We start from the raw sequence: 17,938 nt of genomic DNA, 5'->3' as shown, positions 1-17,938 counted from the left end.
GAGCTAATTTATTTTATATGATTTTCCCTATATCTCCCAAAGCGAATGCAGATGAGGTGTTTTACATGTTTTAGAGCTTAAAATTTGTTGTTAATAAATGTATTACACAAATATCTAATAAATCACGCCAAGAAGAATCATTATGTAATTTTTGCAATTGGATCAAACACCAGAATTAGGAGTAAAACAAGATGTGTTTGTGAAACACTGATGCCCCCGTATGGCAACATTGTGAAGATGGAACTTTTCTTAGATGCAAATTTAATATATTGGTACCCAAAGTAGGGTCTCCTAACTGGAAATACAACTGTAAAACATGAAAGCCCTATCACCATCTCTTCCCAAGTTATGGCAAGGCTAAAGTTTTTTCATATGTACAGAAATCTTCAAGATCAAGGTCAGAAGGTCAAGGTTATTGGTATCTAATGAAAGGTTTTTCCACAAAGATCACATGTTTGAAGTATGGAAAGCCTAGCCCTAACCATTCAAAAGTTATGGCCAAGGTTAAAAAGATTGTATTAGTACGTTATACTCCAATATCAAGGTCAGAAGGTCAAGGTTTTAGGTATTGAATGAAAGGTCTTGTCACAAGAATTACATATATGAAGTATGAAAGCCCTAGCTCTTACAATTTAAAAGATATGATCAAGGTTTATTTTTTAAAAGTAGGTCAACTCCAAGGTCAAGGTCAAAGGTCAACGGTCTTAATATCCAATGAAGTGTCTTCTTACAAGGATTACATATGTGAAGTATGAAAGCTCTAGCCATTACCGTTCAAAAGTTGTTGCCAAGGTTAAATTTTTTTCGATATCACGTAATTCTCCAAGGTCAAGGTCAAAAGGTCAAGGTTGATAGTATCCAGTCAAAGATCTTGCCCCAAAAAATATATATGTGAAGTATAAATGTCCTGGTATCTACTGTTCAAAAGTTATGGGCAAAGTAAAAATTTGAATTTTTTGTGTAAAAGTGGGTCAAATTCCAAGGTCAAGGTCAAAAGGTCAAATTTGGTGGTACCCAAAGAAAGGTCTTGTCACAAGGAATACACATGTGAAATATGAAAGTCACAGCTCTACTAAATCAATAGTTATAGACAAAGTTATAAAGTTTTTGCGGACAAACAGACAAGCAGAGAGAAAGAAAGACAGAGAGACAGACGGACACGACAAAAACTATATACCCCCGAAACTTCGTTTACGGGGGCATGAAAAATATTTTATTACGCAAAAGAAGGTACTGCCACAAGGAATACACATGCAAAGTATAAAAGTCATACCTTTAACCAATGAAAAGGGTAGGGTTAAAGTTGTTGAGGACAGGCAGTCAAAGGAACACAGACAGACGGACGGACAGGAAAAAAAACTTCATACCCGCAAATCTTTGATTACGGGACAAAAAAACAGCTTCATCGTCTTCAGCCATATATAGATCTCTTCCGAATGAGGGGGGGGGGGTCGTACATTTTGGCCGAACTTTTGAGTCATTCTTGTTTAGAAGTTAAAATCTTGTATTATTTGTATTCATATACCCCAGTTGGGGTGTTTGTCTTAAATGAAAACTTGAACAAGATGTGTTTGTGAAACACTATGTGCCCGCCGTAACGTTGAATTTTGACCCGGGTTGAAAATTGACCCGGGGGTCATTTTTCAACGTTGAATACTGAGACCAAAGGTGTTGAATTTAGACCCTAATCCGTTGAAAACTGAGCCGGGTCGTGGAATTTTGATCATGAAACCGGTTCAAAATTCAACAGCATAAAAACACATATTTATGATTGGGTTTTCACTACTGTGACTTAATTCATAGGTATGAGGCCCCGTTTTGGTATTTACTGGAAAAAGTAATATCCCTTATTTGAATAAGTGATATCACCTGTTCCAATAGATGATATCACCTATTTGATTTGAATTTGTGATATCACCAATTCGAAAAGTGATATCACTTATTCGAATTGGTGATATCACCTTTTCCCGTCGAACAGCTGTAGTTTTTGTTTTGTTTTTTTTTTTTGCTTACAAATTAATTTATTTCACTTATATATCAAGTAAACAACAAGAAAATCGTAGAAAACGAATTAGCATGAAAAGGTGATATCAACTTTTATTCTAAGCTCTCTGACTTGATCACATGATTAAGTATAACAGCATAAAGACGAGCTACTATTTATAGAATCTGAAATGCATATTGACTTCATGTTTTTTTTTCTTGTGATCATATGCTATATTGCAGGAGTCCTTTTAGAAAATTTCATTAAAGTGAGGGACATCGATCCCCCCCCCCCCCCCCCTGCCTGGTTTTCTCATAGAACAAGTGTTAAAATGGAGATAATTTTTTGTAAAAACAGAAATAGTATTGATTTCTCAATTAAAGATAATATAGAATATGACTTGATGTTTCTGAAAAAAAAATTACTGCAACTTGTATTAATATTTTTTAATGTTCCGTAATTGATGAGACGTAACAATGCCTTGAAGTCTTGAATTAGGATCTACATGTACTTTATATTAAAACATATTGGATATCTTTGTCAAAAATTGATGCGAGACATAATCAAATAATTAAATCAGCATTCTGAATAACTAAATCCTTTATAAATACTCCACCAATGTATAAAACGAGAAACATTTATTTAATATTAAACAGCAACAGCTTAATTTATGCTGATCCCCAGTCTCTAAGTCTTGAAGAGAGAAAACTTGTGCCTTATTCCCAAGATGTTCAAATTTTGTTTTGTCAATCTATGTGATAAAATGATTTATATTCGATAATAATGTGAACTTTACATTCCTATTTAATTGAGTTTACAACCAATTCTAGTTTAATTTGTCATATTTCCCAGAATGCAGTCATGGCATTTATTGAAAAAGAAAAAAAAAACATCGCATAGGAGAACATAGAGATAAAAATATGTAATAAGATGAGAAGTTTATCGAATAGGAATCATATTTTTTGGAATAGAAATGGATGCTAGTATGTTTTCGAACAACAACTTTATTGCATATAAAACAAATAATTATCGAATTGGAATGACAAAATTAGCGACTAGCAACCGATTGTTTTAAATATTAATGACATCGAATAGGAAACGCGTGTTTTCGAGAAAAAAAAAATGTAAATTTTATGATATATGAATCATATTGTCACATTTCTTGTAATTGGAAAAGCAATTTATCGAATACAAATTACAAATAATGGAATAGAAATAACAAATAATCAAATAGGAATCACATTCTATAGAATAAGAATGTTTTAGAATAAATTTTGTTATTTGTCACAGGGTCACGGTCTTGTTAAAAGAATTCAAAACAAAACTGGTTCGGTCGTTTTACAATTTATTACTGGATATAAAGAAAAACCTAGAAAATAGAAAAACACTCTCACAACACTCATACAAAACAGTACACATAGACAAACACGAAACATAAAGACATTTCAACATTTACGAAAAGTAATAATTAAATAAGTTATTCAAACGACTGCCAGTAGATCGTTACATAAATTAAACAAGTAAATGAATTACAAGATAAATGAACATCTTACCAGGCATCCAGTATCAAATAAGAAATTATAATTATATGCTGTACATCGATTGAATCGATCTGTGATAGAATCTATATGATCTGCTGCCGTAAAGGCTGTAGAGCTTGGGGTGGGGATTCGGCGGGTTTCTTACTTTCACCCACCTGATCAATATATATAGGGCTACTTTCTAGATTGCAGATTTTTATTAAGATTTTTGTTTTATGCCCTATTCGTTGTTTTGTAGTTATTTATGGATGCCATGGATTTTGGAAAGTATTGTGACCGTGTAAGATGAACATATTTTTGAGTAACAATAATTTCCTTTGATAGTGCTTAATGTAATATAATTAGACCTTGACCGCAAGACATTTGATGCCACCTGTACCTGTGTGAAAGTGCTAATTATTATTCAATTATATTAATTATGTCAATTATGTCCTTCTGCTTTGAGTAACTCTCGATTGTAATTGTTTGCTTCATCATTGTTATAAATTGGTTGTTTAATACAAAGATCTTCAGTTGGAAACTGGACCTTGCACTGTCCACGCCGACACACGGATCGAGTAGAAACACCAAGTTTTGGACCGTTAATAAATTATTAAACGAAGTACCGACTTGTGTATTTCTACCGGTTATAGTATTGTCAAAAATAAAGTTGTCATGCTTGAAGATAACTAAAACCGTGCACTGTTCAAAATGTACATATATTCACGGGGTGATACTGTATGTTTATTTCTATTATTCTTGAAAAGGGGAAAAAATTGAAACCGAAATATGAATAAAGTGATACTGATAAATCCCGTAAAACAACTTCCCAGCTAAAAAAAAATGCTCAAACTTTGAGGTGGGGTCAATATTCAACAGGGTCAATTTTCAACTTGTTGACGTCATCAGGTGTAAGAAAAAAAATATCAAGCTGTTGAAAAATGACCCCGGGTATAAATTCAACGACTTTTGGTCTCAATATTCAACGTTGAAAAATGACCCCGGTTCAATATTCAACGTTGAAAAATGACCCCCGGGTCAATTTTCAACTCGGGTCAATATTCAACGTTACACCGGCAACAAAGTTCGGAAAAAGCTATTTTTAGCATTAAGGTCACAGTCAAGGTCACAAGGTGATTGACCTTGGTGTCATTTGAAAGAGCTTAATTAGTGAAGTATGCATACCAAATATGAAGTATCTATCTTTCATGGTTCAAAAGTTATGGTGAAGGTTAAAGTTCGGGACAAACAAACAAACAAACAGACAAACAGACAGGACAAAAACAATATACGCCCTGGATCTATCGATCCGGGCGCATAAAATCTTGAAACTTGACTCTTGTCATCGGGATCGGAATACACAAAATTTTATTGAAACAAACTATAAAAAAAAATCAGTTTGGTCACATGACATAAAATGGCAGATAGCGAAGAGAGCAGTCCACCCTCTTCACCTGATATTCGAGATGACGAGCCAGGAAGACCTCGAGAGGTCACGGTTACTAAATCAGAGACAGGTTTTGGCTTCAATGTGAGAGGCCAAGTGAGTGAGGGAGGTGTACTGAAGTCAATCAATGGGGTGTTATATGCTCCTTTACAACATGTAAGTGCAGTGCTTGATGGAGGAGCAGCACAGAGGGCAGGGATAAGAAAAGGGGACAGGATACTGGAGGTGTAAGTGACACTTATGCAGCTCTGTCATAAGATAATGAATTATTGGTGTTTTATGAACTTTCTATTCACATGTATATCTGTCAACATTTCTTTAGACAGTTAAATAAGCACTTAACTGCATGTACATTGCATTGAATAGCATTTCTTCTGTCACGAATTGTACATTATATAGAAAAAGCATTTCTTCTCCAAGAGGAAGTCTAGGGAATATATAATTCACAAGTATAAAAATATGTTGACGGTGCGACTGTTGGTTGAGCGCAGCCAGATATGTATTCAGTAATTTAGACTGGGCTTGTCAGACTGCACATGCCAGTGATGTACATGAAGTCCCTCAATTGAAATTCATCTATATGCTTTATAGGACCCCAAAAGCATTGTTTAGTCTATTTTTTTTTTTTTGTAAAAAGAGTGCTTTTTGAAACATTTCAGAGATTCTTAAATTATAAATGGCATTTCCTTTTAATGATCTTGGATAATTTTTTACCCTGACAGCTAAATATTTGCAAAAGTTTTTCTAATATTAAAAATACTCAGAACACAAACATTTAAACAATCCACAGACTTCATTTATCACCTGTGCAATGAAATCTTGTAGAAATTGGACACAAAGGTATTCTTGGTATATTATATTTGTGTATAAATTGAAGGATTGATCTGATCTTGGTTTTATCATATAAGTTGGTTACATGCACCCCATGATATATGTACACTAGCTCTCAGACATGTATTTGTATAAAGAAAATAAAAACTAGTGTTTAGCCTTCATTGGTTAGTAAATTGTAATGGGAACTAAAACTTTTTTACGTATATATATAACTACACTGTATGAAAACATGAAAATGATTTAAACATGTACTTTTTATGATAGATGTTTTTCAAAGTTTTTTCTGTATCCTGGGCTAAGTACCACATGTACCATGGTGATATTAATGTGAGAGTACAGGTATACTGAGAGTATACCCGAATAAATAAAATTTGTTGTATTTGTCTTAGTTTAAAAAATTTTTTTCAAATTTTAACAGTATATAAAAGTGATTCAAGTGAACAAATGGTGGTAAAATCTTACACTAAAGAACTGGAGTACATTTGTAATACACATATTGTAAAAAGCAATATGCCTGTATTTTAGAAGTTTATATCTTTAAAATTTGTCTTTCTAAAATGATCTTGATACATACAATAGAAATACACAGCATTGATTATTCTTGAATTATTTTGATAACTTATTTTTTCTGTTGTGAATGAGAAGTACAGGTGTTCTTCTTTCCAGTGAACCTAGTTTATTTCTGAAATCATTCAGTGAAAAGTCATGTCTTTGTGATTTTTTTTTCTACGCACTGGTTTTCCCCATTTTCACAGTAAATGAGTTACAGTTAACTCCTCAGAGGGTGCATAAGCTACATGTAAGCAGTAATCTACAGATTCATGAGAGATGAAATCAATGAAGCACATGACTTGTTGGTCTTTAAAGCCATAAAGCCAATCCTATTTAGGAAGAAAGCTGCTTAGATTTACATAAAATGTATAAGTTTTTTCTCTTTTTAGATACTACGTATGATATTAAACTACATGTATTATAGGAAAAAAGCTACTTAGATTTACATAAAATGTGTTGGTCTTTTCTCTTTTTAATGACTTAGGTACAATATTTTTGAAAATACTATTCCTATATACATATCAGTAGTCTAGAGTTTCATATAAGTTAAAAAAAATAGAGAGGAAATGTGTGAAATTCATTATTTGGCTATAAACATTTTAATGAGTTTTTCTTTAAATTGATATTCAAATACTCAGTTTGTTAGTTAGTAATTTTCCAGCATGATTTTGATTTGACATTTTTATCAGAACTGGTTTTGATGATGACCACTCATGGTTGAAACTTATCAACAAAATAAATTTATTTCTGCATTCTTAGGAAGTGTTTGTGATGTATTTTATTTCTTTAAGTTTATAGATCTTATTGAATACTGTTTGTTATCTATGAGTGGGAATCTTCCGCATTTTCAACCTGATCTCAAGTTTTTCTTTATTTGATATTTAAATGACAAAGTCACCTTTAATACACGTAGGTCTGTAATTGATTTCTTGTAATGTGATGCTTCCTGTAAGTGTTTTCCTGATATATATGTATTTGAAATCCAACATTTTTATGCCTCTGTATGCAAAGATTTGATGGTATTCATAGTTTTCCTCTTGTCTATCAGTCTGTCTGTCTGTGTGTTTGTTTATCTGTTTGTCTGCAAAAACTTTTACCTTGCCCATTACTTTTGAATGGGTGGGGCGCTGGCCTTCATATTTCACAGGTGTATTCTTTGTGATAGGACCTTTTTTTGGGACCAGGTACCACCAAATTTGCCCTTTTGACCTTGGAGTTTGACCCACTTTTACACAAAAGAGTAGCACATTTTTTGTATAATCATGTATTATAGTAAGTTATTGAAAAATTTTCATGTATATTACAGAAACCATGTCAATGTTGAGGGGGCAACACACAAACAAGTGGTGGATCTAATAAAAAGTGGAGGTGACTCTCTCGTTTTAACAGGTAAAAAATAATTAATGCAGTCATAAATCCAGTGATGTTTTCTGTCTGGGCTAATCTATTAAAAATGTCTAAGCCAGTATGTTTGCTTTGATTCTGTAGTGATCTCGGTGCCAGAGCAGGTTGCTGAGAGGTTGGAGCCCAGTGATGATTCCTCTGGACCCTCATATATAGACTACTCTGAGCGACGCTCCCTCCCAATATCTATCCCTGACTACCAGACGGTAGAGCAGGGCGGAGAAAAGTTTGTGGTAAGTCACTGCCTTGCTCTCCTACCCAGTTTCAAATTCTGATTACGCTCAGTGGAGAAAAAAGAGCAAAATTCAGTGTAATTCACAAGTATATGTATTCCTTGTATACTAGTAGCAAATTTAAAGTTCAGGTGATAATTTCTTTTTTCTAAGAATTGGTTAGATACAGTGTTTAAGGTTTGAAAAACTTTTTAGTCCATTTTTGGTTTCTATTGATTTTTTAGCTTCATCCTCTAACATTGAATTTCTATAAGATCTTGTCTGACATGAGATGGAATTTGTTGAATCACCTGTAGTGTCTGTCCATTATCTGGAACCATTAGTGCCAGCAGCCATCAGGAAGTCACAAACCTAGCACAATGGCTCCCAACAAACACCCCTCATCAACCTGACATCAAGCAAATTGATTCTGTTTTCTTATTTGCTTCACATTTTCATTGATTTTAAAACAGCTGTCAGCCAGACTGTCTTAATTACTGTGCAGCAATGTCTATGTTTTGGGGTAGATTTTATTGAGCTGTTTTCACAAAGTGAAGTATGTTCAACATTTGAATCTTTAGAAGCACATTTTCTGCTATTTTTGAAGTGCTTCTTTATAAATACATGTATGTGGTGCAAAACGCATGCATTTGTACACTTACGAATAAAAGAAGTTTCAACAGACAAAAAGATTCAGCAAGAAACATTTTCAATAGTTTATTTTATATGATATATCCTATTGATGATGATACATGTACTGACTCCCTGGCACACTTGATCGATGTACAGTCGCATTCCTCAGTCTTTGGTATCTAGTGCCTGCTGCATACATGTAAAGTAATATCACTGCTTATATACAAATATTAGATGATGGGCAATTGAATCAAAATGGATGTTTACAGTCAATCCAAGGGTTCATACCATTTCAATCAAATTTGAAAAAAATTGCCAAAATATTCATAAAAAGCAATTGATTATTTCCCACTGAACACCAACAGGGCAAAAGTATGACATTAAAATTTCTAATGGATCAAAATCTAACTGACATAATTACTCATACACTGTATCTCATAGTGTGAAAGGCACAAGATTGATTATATACATGTGTATGTAATCCATTGTAAAATCTGTTGTGGCTAGATACATATACCAGTAGTCTTTAAAGGTTTTTTGTTTTTTTAATGCAAGAGTCATTGCAGTTATCAGATGGTTATATTGCTAGTAAGCAGTTCCCAGAGTTACTGATTCAGTGCTGCCAATGTTGTATAATTAATTCTACAAGTCCCAGTCTTTTGCCATGAGCAAGTCCTGATATGAGCTGAATTTTCTCACTGGTTGATTTGATAATGATGCTAATTAACTCTCTGATAGCGTGTGTCCCTCAAGCACATTCAGATAAAGGAGAATTCATAAGCTGGATTAGACAGACATACATTGACACATATTGACACTTTCAGATATGAAAAGTGTAGATCAGGAATATATGGATGTCATCCTAAAGTTAATGCCCCCCCCCCCTCCCCGCAAATAAATAATATACAGATGATTGGTTTAAAAAAAGAATAAATTGGTCAGCATTTAAATTCATCAGTAAACTCTTTTCATTGAATGTTTCTAAATATTAAACAGCTTCTTTTTTGAGAAACATTTCATGACATATTTCATTATTTTAGGTTTTCAACATATATATGGCTGGAAGACATCTTTGCTCTCGGAGATACAGAGAGTTTGACACACTGCATTCTCGATTAAAAAGAGAATTTCCTGACTTCAATTTTCCCAAAATGCCTGGAAAAAAATTATTTACCCTGTCAGAACAGCAGTTGGATGCTAGGAGGAGAGGCTTAGAGCAATACTTAGAAAAAGGTAGGATTAGTGGTTAAGGGTTGTGGGATGTAGAAGGGTAGGTTGTAATTTTAAGTCAACATTATAAGAAACGGAGGAGAAAAAAATAAATCAGTGCAGTAGACTTTTGATGTCAGGGCTACAAGTATATATTGAAATAAATATTTCATTTCATTTGAGTGGAAAATGTCAAATTTTGCATTTACTGTTTCTCTTTCCCTTCATTGTAAACTTTTGTCTTGACTGTGCAGCAAAGATGATGGTAAATTTTTATAAGATAATTTTATTTTCAAGAGAGATATATCTATATCAGCAAATTGACTACATACGAAAAATTAAAAATTTTTGGGCTGTAGCATGGATAAGTACTGAAATAATTTGTATCAAATGATATAAATGCATCTCAAATAAAATTTTAATTCAACTGGGGTTGTAAAATAAGTAGATGTAAATATCTTTGACTTTAGTTAGAGTTATAAATTGAAATAAATGCATTGAGGGAAGGATCTGATGCACATTTATAATACAAAAGAAAATTGACATCATGCAGTTGAAGTTTCATCTCATTTTGTTAATGTTTTTCTTTTTCAGTGTGTGCTGTAAGGGTAATTGGTGAATGTGAATATATGCAGGAATTTTTGGCTGCTCCAGAAGTTGATCAAGTAAGCTAAAAATTTATCTTCCATTGAAGCATGTACATGTATATCAAGAAGTTTGTATAACCCGTTCACATGCTTAACTATTTCTGAACATTTTCTGAAAACTTTCTGTTTTCTGAACATGCATGTTTTGAATTGCTTATGTACATGGATATCAGAGAAAATTTTGTATATGTAGGGGTATTTTGATTTGCATTTAATTTCATTAAAAGGAAAACAATCACACAAATTCAGAGGTAGAACTGAAAGTGCTGCTTCCAGATCGCAACCTGTGTGTTGTGAAGGTCAACCGTAATGACACAGCTGATGAAGTTTATAAGGTAACGTAATGACACAGCTGATGAAGTTTATAAGGTAACGTAATGACACAGCTGATGAAGTTTATAAGGTAATATAATGACACAGCTGATAGAATAATGAAACAACTGATGAAGTTTATGAGGTAATGTAAGACAGGGATTAATTTTTTTATTTTAATTTGCACAACTAGTTTAGAAAAATTCAACAAGTTTAAAGTGAAAAAAATACAAATTCATGTACTTTGTTATGATTTATTTACTTATAATTGGTTACTTACATGAAAGCTGGTTACAGAAAAGCAGTACATCTCAAAAGAAAAAAAATTTATCTACCAGCTATAAATTGTTAATTGGAAAAATGAATTCCCGTCTTGTTCTCTTTGTAGGCTGTGGTGTCCAGGCTACACTTATCAGAGCCTGCTGCTCACTGCTTTTATTTATTTGAAACTGTGGAATACAATTTTGGTAAGCATTTCCCTGAAGTTCATGGTATTTCAATTTTAATAAAGCTTCAAGAAGAAGAAGAAAAAATTATCAATACAAAAAAGGCATAGCCATGGAATCTGCCATGTGTATTAGAATGTAGGGTGCCTTTAATATAAAAGCTACATTAAATTTCTTGATATTGCAGACAGGAAACTACAAAATACAGAATTCCCTCACAATATTTACATACAGAACTACAGTACTGCCACCTCAACATGTATCACACTACGGCGATGGCTGTTTTCTCCAGCCCTGGAGGCCATGCTCAACTCAGATCAACAAGCAGTCAATTTCCTCTTCTGGGAGGTACTGTATAATTCCCAAGAGCCTTGTTTGAACATCATTTATTTTTCTAGTAATATCATCTAACCAAAAAGTCCCTATGCATGTAGCAAAATTCTCATCAAAATATCTTCCCTTCTTATAGATACTAAGAATAAAGCACAGTGATCTGTGCACATAAAATGATTATTTGTATGAAAAGTTTCTAATGTGAGAATATAAGAAAGGTCTTGAGCTTTCCTACTGCCTTAGTTTTATCAGATTTAAAATTTTGTTAAAAGTACCCTCACTGATGTATTTAATTTTATGTCAAGATGGTTTTGATAGTCAGCTTGTCATATTCTGTTTACCTTTAGGCTGTTGACTGTGTAAATAAAGGACAAATCAAAACAGAGGATAAACTGTATGAACTTAAAGCACTGCAGGAATCCAACAAAAGCATTGAGGTGAGACAGCTGTGACATCAAATATTGTAAGATTACTAAGATACTCTGTAAAAACCATATGTCTCTCCATTCTTGTTATGAGGAGAAAAAGGAAAAGTTACTTTGGGGAAAAAAATATGCCTCCCTTTTAAGAAGTGAGGGTGTATGGGTTTGCTAGTTGGTTGGTTGGTCTGTCTGTCTGTTGGTAACACTAACAGTTTCCATTCATTTTCTTCACAGAAGTTTCACATACTGAAATGAAATTTTATGTACAGATTTATCATAAGAATATCTAGGTCAAATTCTGTTTTTGGGTACAATCGAGCAATTTTGGTCAGAGTTATGCCTCTTGGACTTAGAAGAATTACAATTATTTGCAGTTTCCATTCATTTTCTTTGCAGAGGTTGCATGTACGGAATTGATAAGTTCTGTTTTGGGTACATAGACGTAGATATGCCCCTCGAACTTCGAAAAATTCCAATTGGGTGGGGGGGGGGGGTCATAAGTGTTTCATACGTAATCATCTCTGGTTACCTTGATTCTGTAGAACCTAGGTCATAAGCAAGAACTTTCATCTTCTTCTAAATTATGAGAATTATCTGTGCATGGCTAATATTGAAATTCTTTATTTCAGTACCTGAAGGTGGCTCGACAGCTTGAGGGTTATGGGGAGGTGGTGTTCCCACACTGTGCGTGTGACTCACGGAAAGATGGTCATGTGATTGCTGTCATAGGATTTGAGTGCTTCAAACTCCATGCCTGTAAAAATGATGGCACCCCAGAGGTATAATTATTTACTGTATTGACTAGCAAACCATTTCATGCATTTTGCTACTGAAAGTAAAGGTACTGTAAAAAAAAAAAAAAAAAAAAAAATTAATAAGAGTATCTAGGTCAGGTTTTGTTTTGGGGGTACAGTCAAGCAATTTTGGACAAATTTATGCTCCTTGGACTTGGGAGAATTCCAATTATTTGCAGTTTCAATTCATTTTCTTTTGCAGAGGTTACACGTATGGCGTTGTGTAAATTATTAGTATTTCATGATCATTGTTTAATCATCTTTTTCTTTTAACTTATAGTTATTTATACATTCATGAAATTTTAAATTTTCAGTCTCAAGTGATAGAATTTCAGTGGAAGGATGTGAAGACGTTTGATGTTGAAGAAGAGGGAATGTCCTTCTCTTTTGAGTATGCTCGTCCTGGAAAGAAGCCTCGTAATGTGCAGATATTAACACCATATGTAAGTACAATGTATATATTGTTCAGTTGTACGACACTTCATTTAAAATACATCTTGGTGTATTTATTATAAAATAGTTTTAATGAAGTTTGGAAACTCAGAACAACTGCATTTTAAAGAAAAATTGGTGTACTAATGAAATGAAAACATAGCAAATATTTTCTTTCAATAATCAAACAAAACTGTTTATTTATTTTCTTGTTTTTGTAGTATGAGTACATGAAGGAATGTTTCGATCGGATATTTGAGGAAAGAGAGCAGGAATATGCGGTAATTTAAAATTTTAAAACTTATAGTTAAAACAATATTAAACGATTTTCATCACTTGAAATACAAAGGACAAAATGTTGATCTTTCATTCAATTAGGTCAAGATTCTTACTTCAACCTTGCAGTTTGTACTTAATTAGATACTTTGTGTATTGGATATTGTCTGTATAATAGCAAAGCAGAATGATAATGTCATGAAAAAATATCTCTCATAAAGGTTACATCAAATGAAAAAATTGGTACATTATATTGAACTAAGGTTGAAGATTTAAAATTAAAAAATTTGAAAATTTTCCCCCCAAAGAAAAGTTGTCAACTGTGGTGCAGCCAAGGTTGATGATAGAAAGGGACAAAGCTATTTTTATATGAGGTGTTGCATGTTCTTGTATGGATTTATTACACATGTGCTTTATGTTTCCTTCTTTTAGACTATTTCTGCCCTTTGAAATAAAAAACAAAAGAATGTAAAATGGATTGAAAATAATGAAGATTGGTTTAAGACAGTGCAACTAAATAAGAAAAAAAGTATATTAACTTCAGTTTCAGTGGTTACTAAATTTAAATGTTTATCTTTTTCAGTGATGATTTTCAAAATAAACAAGAAAACTCCCTGAGGCCAAAAGTAAGTCAATGAACATGTCTGTTTTGTGTGGTTATGTAAAGATTCCAGATGAATTTTCATTACATTTACAACACAGCTAGTATTCTTTCTGATGTTAAAATGCAAGGACATTTAATACTGTATATGATTAATAATACAGATTTCTTAATTCCAATATTTTTATTATGGTTGGCATCTCTTACTTATGTCAGGAAATTGTGCACATCTGTATGTCCTAATTGAACAACTTTACAGCTAATACATTGTATTTATTACTGAACTATCTCTTTTTTTAACAGATCAGCTGAAATAACTGTGTTCTTGGATATTGCAAAATCACTTTGTTGCTGAAGAAACAGCAGGAAGTCTGGTGTGCTATCCCTCCACGTTATAGTACTTGTGTTTAGATAGTGGAGGACTTCTCTTGCAATATGCCTGTTGCGGGTCAACTATCATGTGATGTCAATCTTGGTGTTTATCAAATTCAAAATCTTGTTGATCATTTTTAGGCTTCTTGTTGATCTATATTGTTATTTATTTCAATTTTATAACTGTTTAGTTTTGTATTTAGCTCGTAACAGTTCTTTGGATTTGAAAGATATTTTGCCATTGTGAAAACAAGTTTGAATAATTGATGTTTTGTGTTTGTACAGATTTGATGGGTATAGTGCTAACATCATGCTGTAGATTTAGATGTGAAAATCCACAGGAATATCTAGTCAAGTATGGGTTGATTTCTCTAAATGTAAACCCTGATGTAAACATTTGTATAATATGAAATAATGGTATATATAAAATTATGATGAAAAAGAACTTTAGGGTGACACATATATTAAATACACTTGTTACTTTTGTTGTCCAATAAGGGTATTATCTGCTGAAATCCATCTTCTCCCCAAATAATAAAAAATGGCCATATGGCCAAAGACAAAATCTGATGATCAAAGGTCGAAGCTGTCGTCAAACATTATACATTTTAACTATTTCCATTTGAATCTTAACTTTATTAATTCATTTCTCAAAGCTAGAGCAAGGAGACAGTAAATTTTGTAGTAAAAGAGACAAAGAATGATATTTGTAGACTTTAGCTGATCTGAATGATGCAGGCAAGATATATGACTGTTCTATGTAGATTTCTTGTCATATGATACAAAGCCAAATTCATTTTTTTCCTCCATAAAATTGACAAACTTATGTAAACAGTCTTCATTTCGATTTTTTATAATTAAGGTTTTTGGATAGATTGTTTTCTTGCCTTTGTGTACAAATCAAAGTATATTTTAAAGTAGTTTACAGTAATCAAAATTTAAAAGCAGTCGGTACATATGAAGTGTATATTCTATATATAATATTGTAGTATACAGAAAGACTGACATATAAATGGAACTTTTTTGTTAAAGTAGATTTATGTAATAATAAGATTGTAAATTTTTAAGAATTGTATGGTTTATAGAGAATAAGTGATCTATTATAAGCCACCATCATAAATCTCTCACCCCCCCCCCCCCCCCCATGAATGGTAAACTATTTATATTGTGGTATTTGTTATGCCAAGTACTACAGATTTATTGCTGTTCCCCCAGATCATGCATGAACAAATTTATATGGGTAGAATGCATCACTGTTTTCTGATTTCTGACTAGTAAACATAATTTGAAAATATATTTCATAATTCAAAATTAAATTTGGTTGAATCTGCAGATTTCAACAGAGACTTCTGTACATATATTCAAAATTTCAATTGCTTTTTTGGTATTTCCTTATTTTTTAAATATTGTTACATTTATGTGACATTGATGCAAGTATTTGGGGGAAACTTAACAAAAAGTTTATTCATTGTGATTCATTATGTAGAAAATTACATATTCGACATAAGTTATTTGTGATTACAGATATTTTGAATAGAGATCATTAATTTTATTTCATATTCATAGAATAGACACTTTTTCATAAAGAAAAAAAAAACGAAAGACAAAAGTGAGGAATTTTATTTCGTTGTTAAATGCATTTAAATGTTATATGTGTATTCATATGTACTCGTTTTGTGTAAACAATTTTGACCATTTTCTGTTCATTTGATAATGCATAACACATTATATCTCTTAAGTTCAAACATGTACATACATCATCTTTAGACTTGACTATAGGTTGAATTTTGTAAGGAAAATCAGGGGTTCAAAGAGTTGAAATATGTGAATATATGAATTAATTTATATATTGTTTGATTCATAAAATGAGAATTAGATGAATTTAAGTACTAGAAGACAACGGCACTTATTCTAGAATCCATAGGTTTAGTTAGAGGTTCCCAGTCAAAGAAATATAGTTTCATTTGTGTGATTATTGTCTAACATTATATGAACATGTAGTTGTATGTATGAAACTGGGAGGTTAAATATTGTATATAATATATACTGGTCTTCTTTGAGGTCGTACTTGAAGAAACTAAGAACTGTAATTTTGAAAATAAGAAGTTTCTATGAAATATGTTAGCCTTCATACTTCCCTTGGCCATAATAACAGTTTGCAATATTGAACAAAGGAATTTCTTTTTCCTGTATACAGATTTGTGTTTTTTGTGATTTATGTGAAGAACAGTGGGTACAAAAACTTGTTGTGAAGCATTTAAATTTCACACCTTCATTTAGTGAACAATGCACACTTATTTGTCACGAGTATTTGGTGAGTTGTTTTACAACTCAGAAATCTAAATCCTGGAACGTTTATTGTTTATGTTAAATATTATAATATATATCAATGACTGTTTTCAGTGAAATAAAAGTTATGATTATATAGCTGTCCTTAGTTGTGATTTTAGATACTACATGCATGACATACTGTAGAAGTAGAATTTTTAGCGAGGATTTAATTTTGGCATTATTAGAGAGGGTGCTGACATCGCTAAAATTGAATATTGCTAAAAATTAATTGCCTATTATTTGTAATAGCTACTTTAGTAAGCATTTTAAAATCGCTAAAATTACTTCTCACTAAAAATATAATTCCAGATTTGGGGTAGAAATCGCTAAATTTGCGTCTCGCTAAAATTTCCACTTATGGAGCATGTTTTTTACGTGAGTGACAAATCTGTCTCAAGTTACAGAATTTCATATTTTATGTAGCTGTCAAAACTCTCCAAGGATTGCCACAGTCAACAAGTAATTGCATTTTAAATAGAGTTTGTCAGAATTACAATTTGAACAGATATTCAAAAACAAGTTCAGTTAGTAGAACTCGGTAATACATATACTGTTGAACTTAATTATTTCTATCACAGATATCATGAATACCTGGGATATTTGAAGTGAGTTGGCAAACCCGATGATGTTTTTTTTTTTTTTTGCACATTATCTGGAACCTTTGGTTATATCAAAGTTTAATTTTGGTCCTGCCAAGTTGGAGCATCCTTCCAATGCCCAGGGGTTCTGAGTCGGCATATTTCATTCAGGATTAGTAGCCTTACTCCTCTCATTGAGAAGCACCAATCAATTTAAAGCTTTCATAAACAGTAAGATAAGGATTCAGTCGACACCTCAAATGCATGTGTTACAAGTTGTTTATCACAGAATGGCTTAATGTGATTGGTTGAGAAATAAGAAAAACAATCAAGATTTGTAATTTTTCCGAAATACCTCGCTATAGTCAGCCAACAAATATTGCGTGAAATATGCCAGGGGTTGAATGTGTTGACTCGGGACCTCTGTCTTGTGAGGATGAGTTGGAGATGATGAGGTTTCACTGCGCGTGACATCTTTACCCCTAAAAGTATGAAATGTCCCTTTATTGCTTATTGTCCTTGTTAAAAGCATATCAGATATCTTGTTGGAGTCCTTCATTGAAATTCTCTGCATGGTCAGTGGTCAATATCAAGACAAT

At 32.5% G+C, this 17,938-nt stretch overlaps 1 protein-coding gene across 1 annotated transcript; it reads left to right on the top strand.

Moving 5' to 3' along the window:
- The first annotated feature begins 4,903 nt into the window (after positions 1-4,903).
- Positions 4,904-16,855, top strand: LOC134266066 (sorting nexin-27-like). Its single transcript, XM_062748297.1, has 14 exons — positions 4,904-5,178; positions 7,644-7,726; positions 7,826-7,974; positions 9,627-9,819; positions 10,390-10,460; positions 10,670-10,777; positions 11,143-11,221; positions 11,388-11,548; positions 11,881-11,970; positions 12,585-12,734; positions 13,064-13,192; positions 13,403-13,462; positions 14,041-14,083; positions 14,362-16,855. Exons 1-13 carry the CDS (start codon positions 4,922-4,924, stop codon positions 14,041-14,043), a joined length of 1,533 nt encoding a protein of 510 aa, XP_062604281.1. The 5' UTR covers positions 4,904-4,921; the 3' UTR covers positions 14,044-14,083; positions 14,362-16,855.
- Positions 16,856-17,938: the final 1,083 nt, after the last annotated feature.

The sequence above is a fragment of the Saccostrea cucullata genome, unplaced genomic scaffold, assembly GCF_032062105.1.
Source record: "Saccostrea cucullata isolate Sc308-1 unplaced genomic scaffold, CSIRO_AGI_Scuc_v1 ctg256, whole genome shotgun sequence".
Lineage (NCBI taxonomy): Eukaryota > Metazoa > Mollusca > Bivalvia > Ostreida > Ostreidae > Saccostrea > Saccostrea cuccullata.
Note: the sequence above shows the minus strand (reverse complement) of the source record. Positions and strands in the feature narration are given on the sequence as shown.

Coding starts and splice junctions, on each gene's coding strand:
- LOC134266066 (XM_062748297.1), top strand. CDS start 4,922: ATGGCAGATAGCGAAGAGAGCAGTCCACCCTCTTCACCTGATATTCGA. Junction 10,461..10,669: donor CTGCTCCAGAAGTTGATCAA/GTAAGCTAAAAA, acceptor TTTCATTAAAAG/GAAAACAATCACACAAATTC. Junction 12,735..13,063: donor AAAATGATGGCACCCCAGAG/GTATAATTATTT, acceptor TTAAATTTTCAG/TCTCAAGTGATAGAATTTCA.